Here is a 9757-nt window from a genome sequence, read left to right on the forward strand (position 1 = left end):
TGAGTTCCAAGCCGGTCGTGAACGTGTCGAAGACGAAGAGCGTCCTGGGCGACCATCAACCTCAACTGACGAAGCTCACGTCCAACAAATCAAAGATTTGGTGTTGAAAAACCGTCGATTAACGATTAGAGACCTTGCTGATGATGTTGGCATATCGAAAGGCTCAGTCAATACCATTTTGAAGGATGTTTTGGGCCTCAAGCGCGTCAAATCTCGACTGGTACCAAAACATTGAATTTTTTGGACTCGTAATTCGTGATCATTTCATCAAAAACTCAACCCATATCGTTCCGCAACCACCGTATTCACCTGATCTGGCACCGTGCGACTTCTGGCTGTTCAGCAGGCTCAAAAGACCGCTCCGGGGACACCGTTTTGACACGATAGAGGAGATTCAAGCCGCAACGAAGACGGAACTGAAGGCCATCCCGGAAAGTGACTACAACCAGTGTTTCGAAAATTGGAAAAAACGTTGGCATAAGTGCATTGTGTTGGGAGGGGATTACTTTGAAGGGGATGAAATTGATTTGGAAGAATAAATAAAGAATTTTCAAAATAAATACAATGTCACCTTATTTTTTGGACACAGTAGTATGTGGCACTCCGATGCGGGGTCACCCTTAAACCAACCAACCAACATAGTTTAACTGGAAAGCCCAAGTACTGAAAAACTGACCCTTAGAAGTTAAAATTCAAAAGTAGGATGTGAGATAGCTCTCACATATTCCAGTTACGAGTTTTACTTATCAAACAAAATTTAGTGGCCAGTTTTAATTTTGTTTTTATTAGAATAAATTCGCAAAAATAAATTAGAACGAAACAAGGGCAAACGTATCTTCAGTATTAATATTAGGCAAAAATCGTAAGTAAAATATGGCCTGCCTAAATTAATAACTACTGTTTCTATCTTTTAATTTATAAGTACGATAAAATTAATTTTTTTTTCTTTTGTTTTTTTCTTTAATGTAATCGTTGGGTGTTTAGACGAGTTCCTGCTCTAATATGTGGTGTCTTTTCATGGTAGAAATACTCTCGGAGTTTTACCATTGCCTGTCGAGGAGCGACAGCTATTAGGGAACACGTTTACTATCATTTGATGTTTCGTGACCTCATTGGGATTCGAGCCCGGGCGCAACCGAAGGGGAGCTTCGACGTAGGTAGGTAGGTGAAATGGTTGAAGTGCACCTAGCACTCCTAAAGTTGCACTAAAGCGCCGTTTTGATACCATTATGAGACCTCCAACAGGCAGATATCTACATCCAACCAGAGCTGTTGATATAATGGAGAAGATTGATTGGATTTAGGTTGGCGCACTGCCCCAGGCTGTCGAAGAAAGGAGCTCCCAGTGACCTTAGTCTTCTAGCTGCCAAACCCGGACATTTACAGAGAAAATGCTCAACGGTCTCCTTCTCTGAAAGGTTCCCACAGCTTTTGCAATGGGGGTTAAATGGTATGCCTAGGTTTTCCGCGTGTGTGCCGATCGTCCAGTGACCGGTAAACACAGCTACAAGTGTGGAAATTGAATGGCGATGAGTCCAAAGAACTTTCTGAGTTTTTCATATATCGTATTGGGGCCAAAGGGTTTTCGAAATAGCACACGAAGAAATGGAGCTCCATCTTTTCTGCCCTTTCCTGAGAAATAATTTGTGCAGTTCCCCTTTAACAACTGTCAGGGAGTCCAAGGCCGATGACCGACGTTTAGCCTTAATAAATTTTCGCATACATTTCTCACCCGCCCAGTCCATATTTTGGAACGCTGTAACACGCAGCTGGTTGCACCAACCACAAAGAACTCCTTTTGAGATCTGATGACATCTTTGAATCGCTGAATAGTGGAATGTGGCTCACTAAAGACACTTAGCGGAAAAACTCAGAACTTTTTAATCATCTAATATAAGTATTTAAGAATCGAAAAGACATACCTTTTGGCAAGCTTTCCGATTAACTGTAAAATATAATTAGAATGTAGTAATCTAATAATTTTTCTCAGTCTGAATTAGCTTACTTCGTGCAGTATGATATGGAGCCGTTTCGCGAGGGTTAAGCAACGCATTATGGTGGAAGGTTTGTTCGTTGTGGTTGGTTTTTCAATTACGGTCTTAACTTGTGTAAACAATAAGTCGTTTCGGGCGTGAAACAACTTAGGAATTAACATCATAGTATTACGTGCAATTCTGGAGGAAATATCAAAATATCAGGCAATCCGGCCTCTGAAAGTACTACTTTTGTTGGCGAGGTTGGGAAAGCTCGAATACTTCTTTTAGCTGCGGTGGGGTACGGAGCATGGAGTAATTTGATGTGGGTCTTGGCGCAGTGTCCATATATCGGCAGTCCATAATCGATTTTTGATAACAAAAGGGCTTTTGTAATATTTACAAGTGAATTCGTATGACACAAACAATGTTTAGAAGATGCAAATTTTATAATGTTTAATCTAGAGAATAAGCTTAATCCTTCACTCTTATTTGCTTGAAAATCACTCAAAATCAATTTCAAATATTCTACTTGCAGAAACGTCTTCCCGGATAATCTCTTTCAGGCATCATTTCAACAAGCGCACACTGTTTATCTTCCCAAACCGAATATTGTCCATACCTTCAATGAGACACTTAACGACACGGCGATCGGTACGGAGCTGGAGCCCACCGAAGAGATACAATCGCAACAACAAATGAATAATGAGCTTCAACCAGCGTTGATACGCGTCGTACAGTATCGCAGCGGTACCAACACTCTCGGCATTGTTTTCTTCTGTCTGGTTTTCGGCACCATATTGGGTACCATCGGCGAAAAGGGTCAAATTGTGGTGGATTTCTTCACTGCCGTTTTCGATGTTATCATGAAGATGGTCACCTGTGTCATGTGGCTAACACCAATCGGTATTAGTTCGGTGATAGCGGGCAAAATTTTGGGCGTGAACGATTTACATTTGGTTATGGAGCAGCTGATGTGGTTTATAGTCACAAATCTGATTGGGGTGTGCCTTTATCAGTTCATTATAATGCAGGGGATTTATTTTGTGTTCGTGCGACGCAATCCATTCAAATTCTATGCCGGACTCATACAGCCTATGCTGACCGCTTTTGCGACAGCCTCAACGTAAGCGAAAACTCCTACATAAATCTATGTAAATTCTTGTATGTATGTACCATAATCGCATAACTGCATACATGCATATGTACTTATTGTACTGACTCATAATGCATCTAAAGTTTATCTATGTATCTATGATAATTGCATTTAATTGTATGTTTAAGCTTATTTGAACGTCAGAAATTGACTCATAAAAATTTATGAGCACTTACATATTTATGTCCTTTATGGTGGCTGCATTCAAGTGCCCATATGTACATATATAAGTAGTATATATCTACACATGTGTACGTACGTATGCCTGACAATGATTAATGGATGCAGCACCGTTAGACTTTTGTTTAATTGCTACAAATATTTTTTCCTTCTTTTTGGGTTCCAATTTTTGATTTGTGTCTTAATTTACATTTCAAAAAAAAAAAAAAAAAAAAAATGAAATTGATTCGAAACATATAACCAACAAAACACCATTAAATAAAAATTAATACAAAAATAACGAACAAATAACCAACTTTTACAACAATACAAAACGGCTGCGAACAATGTGTTGTAAAATTATCCTGAAATCAATCAACTACTTGACCTTCACTACAACTCCGTTCCGTTCCGTTTCGTTCGGTTCCGTTCTGTTTGGGTTCCCCTATATGAAAATTATGGCTTCACAACTGCAGTGCTGCCGCTCTACCCATCACATTCCGTTGCATGAACGACAAGTTACGTGTGGATCAGCGTATCAGCCGCTTCGTCCTGCCAATCGGTTGCAACATCAACATGGATGGCACGGCACTCTTCATAGCGATTGCTTCGATCTTCATCGCCCAGATGAGTGGCATTCCGTTGGGCTTTGGCGAATTGGTGACAGTTTTATTGACTTCCACTGTTGCTTCAATGAGTTCGGCTAGCGTTCCCAGTGCTGCTCTGGTTCTGCTGCTTGTGGTGCTGACTGCCATCGATGCGCCCGTACAGGATGTAACCCTGCTCTTCGCCGTGGACTGGTTTGTGTAAGTATCATTCATGCTTTTATGGCACATATACTCGTATGTACATACAATAACATATGGCGTAGGCCTGCCACATAACCTGATACAGGTTATGAAAAGGCTACTAAAAAGTGCAGTCTTAAGCAGTAAGTCGCAAACAGTTTTTGAAAGCATCGCGTTAATTTCAAGGGCAAAAAAAGGACCCATACTGCTGACCAGAAATGGATTTTTGCAAATCTATCGATAAGGGTTTTTCTTACTAACAATGGCTAATCGTGAAGGACAAATTCCGATCGGAAAGATCTTTTGTATCCGAATGTACGCAGGATTAGTTCAAAAGAATGGGCTGAAGTCTTTATACTGGTCAATATTTAACCATCTAAAATCTTCACATGAGAAATAAATACTAAAATCAAATTTTTCGAAAAAACACACATTTACCACCACTTGTTGCTTTCATCCAAGGAGAGGCCTTGAAAGCCATCTTCAGGCTGAAACACAATGGAAACTGGTACGGCCCCTGTCTGGCATTGGAAAATAGAGAAGGCTTGGACTTCGATCCAACAATTCACTCCATCCCCCTTGACTCCATGCGGTCAAGAGTCTGTACTGTAGTACTGTCAGAGACTCCGTTGTGGAGTCTGCGCTCATGGCCTTAGACAGACTCCCAACCACATTAGGGCCAGACGAGTTCTGTAAATCCAGGCTGACCTATGTAGGTAGACATAATAGCCTGATGCTTATATGGGCCCCGGGACACGTGGGTAACGAGACCTCTGACTCCTTAGCTAAGATGGGCTCTGAGGCCAACTTCTTTGGCCCGCAGGCTTCTGCAGTCATTAAAGCCACGGTTAGCAAATGGGTTACCACAACCCACAAGTGAGCTTGGCAAGCTAACAGATTCTGCAGATGGAGTACACTGATGTTACCTATCAAGTCCGACCGACTGTCGCAAATTCTCCTGTCATTAAGCAGAATGAACTGCAGATAGCTGGTTGGACTGATGACGGGCCACTTTCTGTGGACGAAGCACATGAAAAAGGTGGGCAGTTCCTGTGCGTCTGCCCCGCCTTAGCTCGAATAATTAGGTCTTTGGCACTGATGTGTTAAGAAGCGACCACATTGGCTCCTTGGCCCCACAAGATCTACTCAGATTTCTTCGCAGATCGGGTAGATTTAAAGAAAATCAAAAGGGAATCCGATTGCCGTACAATGGACTTAATTGTGTCTGAGTGCTGTACGTGCTAGTTGTTCCGACAAAACAAAACTTCGTAAAACTTAAATTCGGGTGCCTCGAAATTCACTTTAGAGATATGCTCTAGCGGACCTTTTTTGAACGATGCCGAAGAAAGATTGACCTGTCCTAGCAAACATATATTTGTAATGTATGAAACATAGAGGGGAACAGATTGAAGACTATACATTTATTTTGTTAAATTTGTTTAGTCGCATGGGGTTCCGGTAATTTGTTAATTAAATTTAAACGAATTAAGTTAAGAGAAAAATTTTTATTATCAACTTTAGTCTCGTTCTAACATTATATTCTATAATGATTCCAACATAGCTTCCATGATTGGAAGAATCCTTGGTAGTATTTCGAAATTAGCCCATTAAGGACCGCGGCTACAGCTTCCTTGATAGCATTTTGAGTTCTCTTGAAGTGCGATTTCATTTTGCAGAATAGCTGCAGGAGCCAATGGGCTACAGGTGGAAACGTAACGGGGTGTGGAAATGTTGAATTGCTTGCAATGATCGGATCATTGTCGTGGTACAAGGTGTAAGAAATTTTCGAGCAAAACCTTTCGCCCTGAAGCCGTAGTCGAAGCGGCTTGTGCATGATTACCATTCGGTAAAGCCGAGGTTCGAAAACGCACTGTTGGCGTGAAACACAAAAGCGGTCGTTATACTCGTATAAGGGGCCCCCTCTCCGCAGGCAATAGCACACCTCTGAGTCTATTCGAATATATGTAAGAAATTTTCTTCAAATGCAATTTTTTTTTTAATTTTAACCAATAATGGGACATTCTCAACTAGCCTGGTCTCGTCTCCAATAACTAACCGCCTCGCTCAGTCACTGCCGTTGCTTTGAATGCAGGAATACCAATCTTCGCAAATGAATTTTCGCTCATTTTCACGATGTCAATTAAAGAGTTCGAAACCCATCCAAGCTACACCTAAATTCTTGAGACTTAATTGCATTGTATATTAAATATGTTGAAGAAAGAATTCTTATTATACCATAGTTGTTATATTAGCGCTACAACAGTCCATCCTTTTTACAGAGATCGCATGCGCACCACCAACAACATGCTGGGTGATTGCTACGCAGCTGCCGTCGTTGAAGAGTTGTCACGTAAAGAGCTAATGGCGCTGGATGCCGCTATACTTTACCAGGTAATACAATCGCCTTTGATATTTAACTTAAGAATAAAGAAAAAAAACAACACGAAGCACAAAGAATGTAAGTGGCGAAAATCGGTAGGAATGTGAATAAGTCCATTTATTAGTTACATAAAAAAATAATTCTTTCAAAGTTTGACAAATTCAAACATGCCATGCTACATATTTGCTATGATCACTAAAAATCCGATTGCAGATGAATTGAATGTTCTGAGTGTACGTGGCGTCCAATCAACCATCGGTCAGGAGCGTGTGTCCCACAACCAACTCACAAAGTACAACTTCCAAATCACTTATGCCGGCACTACTTACATGTGTTGCCAGATATTTCTAAAATAAAAACAATTATTTACGCATTCTCTTCAAGTTTTACTAATAACAACTCTTGTTTTCTTTACTATTTCATTTCTACAGGAAGTGCCACTTGGTACACCGAATGGGAATGCGTTAATTGAGGGGCAAACAGAGTTGGACAGCAAATGCTCCATGACCGATTCAGTGGTCATCGATATCAACAATGTAATCAACAGCAGTAATCTACAGAAGGGGAATATTAATTATCGCGCTTAGAATGGGGAGTTTTGCGATGGATTTAGAACACACACACGTGCACTCTCCCGATCATACATGCACACACATGCATTCATACCAATAAGTAGAGAGGATCAAAGCGATAAATACATAAGCAAACTATTCAAATGCACGTAGTTCTGAGTGCAATATTTAATTTTTCCTATTGTATCGAAATCAATATGAATGAATTTGGTCGCGAATGTAGCGATATGTGTAGTATTCTTGGGAATAGCTTGGGTAAATGGCTACAAATGCAAGATTTCAAAAACAAAGAATAATAGTTTTTAAAAGTGACATACATATGAGCTTTGATTATTTTATAAGTGCGTACAAGAAGAGAACAATATATAAAATGTGCAATAGAACTTCCTGGTCTACTCGCTGTGGCATTAGCACACACATATAAACATTTATAACATATACATTCGTACATAAATGCATACATACTTATGTATATATTCGTCTACACATCCACGGGCCATTTTATTCGAAAAAGGTTTAATTTTTTTCTGAGCGCGCTAAGTAAAAACAAAAAGCGTAATGAAAACCAACAAGTAATAATGACCCATACAATAATAAAAACAATAACGAAAAGCAAATCAAATGAAATATTATGTAACGCATGAGCAAAAAATGTGTGTTTTAAATTCTGAGGAACTACCAAAAATCCAGCAAAAATATTATATGTGAAATATCATTACATAAATACATATTTACCAGTACATACCTTCATGGTAGCATTTCTAGTATGTATGCACATATGTACTTCTGTGTGTATAGACCCCATAGCTACACTTCCTATTGCATCCGTAAATATTAGAGACTGTCATTTTCTAATTAATGTTGAAAATTTTTGAAAAATGTATGTATGTATATGTATGAACAAATTATTAGCCCACCAATTGACAACACTATTTTTTGTTTCTCAAAATATAAGTATACAAGTCAAAGTTCCCAACAGATGTATTCATAATCCAAAGTAGCCACAAATATTTACAAAAGTATACATATATGTAGGTATGTATGTAACCAACCAAAATAAAAGTATATATATATTCAAAAGAATAATAATTTTAACTAAAACATGTCCAACAAATGTGCAATTTCACCTGTTTGTAGTAACGCCAATTCAATGATTTATTTTAGCAAATAATCGTATGTTCATTTAAATGGTCGGACGGTATTTTTATTTACACATCTGTATATCTGTATATTAATTATTCCTAAGATTTCCAAAGTATTCATTGAAAGACGGTCATGCATATATACAGATTTACTCCTACGTATAGGCAAGTTTTAAATTGACATAACGAAGATGTTGAAGCGCATAATGATAACAAATAAATATGTATTTTCATATGTATGTCTGTATATTGGGTATTTGTTAATGATGGAGAAGAAACTTGTGTATCTCGGTAACTTTTGTGATCTTTTGATATAAGAAATACATATGTATGTGTAAAATAATTTCGTTAAATGAATTTCAATTTAAAATTTTCTTTTGCGCGAATATACGAGCATTAGCAAAAATAGTTTTACAAGGATTTCATAGTCCTAACAAAACTATAATTTCAATTCGAACAGCAATAATATTTGTGCAAATCGAAGAACAACTCAGCAAACCAACAAAAAATAAGGAAAACTAAACTGCGAAATTCAACTAACTCCAATTTTCAATAGTGAAATCTTACATACTTACATACATACCATATAATAGATGACAAATCTTTGGTAACCGAAGTTACAGAGTAAAACAAACATCAACAAATCAAGTTTTTATTTCCCATTTTTATACGCGTATGCTGGTGGAGAAGGTTGTATTTTTACTTGCAAACAAATCTGTTAATAATAGTACGGAAGCTTGTCCAGTGAGGCTCAAGCCTGTGAAAATGTAACAAAGTAAGATAGAGGCTATGAAAAGTGCAAATCAGTTTCACGAGAAACTATTAAGGTTGAGTATTTTTTTACTAAGTATGTAGTTAGTCCCCTTTTCTTCTCTTACATAATTTATATTGGCATTGCACTTTGGCACTATGTTTCTATTCCAATTGTAACCAACTAACCAACCAAAGAAAACAAAATTACTATTTGAGCTGTCCTATTCGGGAAAGTAAACATAAAACTCTATATATAGTACACGTAAATGTTCGTAGAGTGAAAAAGAAAATAAAAATATAATTGACTTAACCAAATATCACATTCGTAGACTGATTATTATTATATTTTCTTTAAAGTTCATTTGTAAACATTTTTATGTAAAGATGAACTAATAAATATCCATGTACGAAAAAGAAATGAGTGTTTTATTCGAAACAAAGGGATGCAAGAAACGTTAATAATTAAGATGTGTTTTTATCATCTGAAAATTTGAAGGAAAAACGACGATAAAAAGAGGTTGTCTGTAAAGTCAGTTTACTGACGATAGTTTAACGTGACAACGTCATAAGAAAATACTAATGTAATGGTTGCAATTTTCAAAACAAAATTTTAATTTTATTTGTTTGATAGATATTTTGTATGGATATAGAGAAGAAGGTAAATGGAATCGCAATGGAATAGGTCAAGTTACATTTACACAAACGTGAAAAATTACGAAACATTTATCAAATTCATGAAGGATATGTTCATTTTGTTCGATTGTGCATCAGACGTTAATAAGTCAACAACACGAAGAGGCACCATCATCGATTTGACTTTTTCAAGACACTTTA

General features: G+C 37.7%; 1 protein-coding gene across 7 annotated transcripts in view; it reads left to right on the forward strand.

The window, feature by feature from the left end:
* LOC129246924 (excitatory amino acid transporter) overlaps positions 1-9341 on the forward strand; it is a 60452-nt gene extending 51111 nt beyond the window's left edge. For all 7 annotated transcript variants that reach the window (XM_054885676.1, XM_054885675.1, XM_054885670.1 and 4 more), the window contains 4 exons: positions 2512-3099; positions 3765-4094; positions 6356-6467; positions 6888-9341. In XM_054885676.1, the coding sequence (XP_054741651.1) occupies positions 2512-3099; positions 3765-4094; positions 6356-6467; positions 6888-7043 (1186 nt within the window). In that variant the 3' untranslated portion in view covers positions 7044-9341. The remainder of the gene's footprint in view (positions 1-2511; positions 3100-3764; positions 4095-6355; positions 6468-6887) is intronic.
* The last annotated feature ends 416 nt before the right edge of the window (positions 9342-9757 follow it).

This window comes from Anastrepha obliqua, chromosome 5, assembly GCF_027943255.1.
Source record: "Anastrepha obliqua isolate idAnaObli1 chromosome 5, idAnaObli1_1.0, whole genome shotgun sequence".
In the NCBI taxonomy this organism is placed as follows: domain Eukaryota; kingdom Metazoa; phylum Arthropoda; class Insecta; order Diptera; family Tephritidae; genus Anastrepha; species Anastrepha obliqua.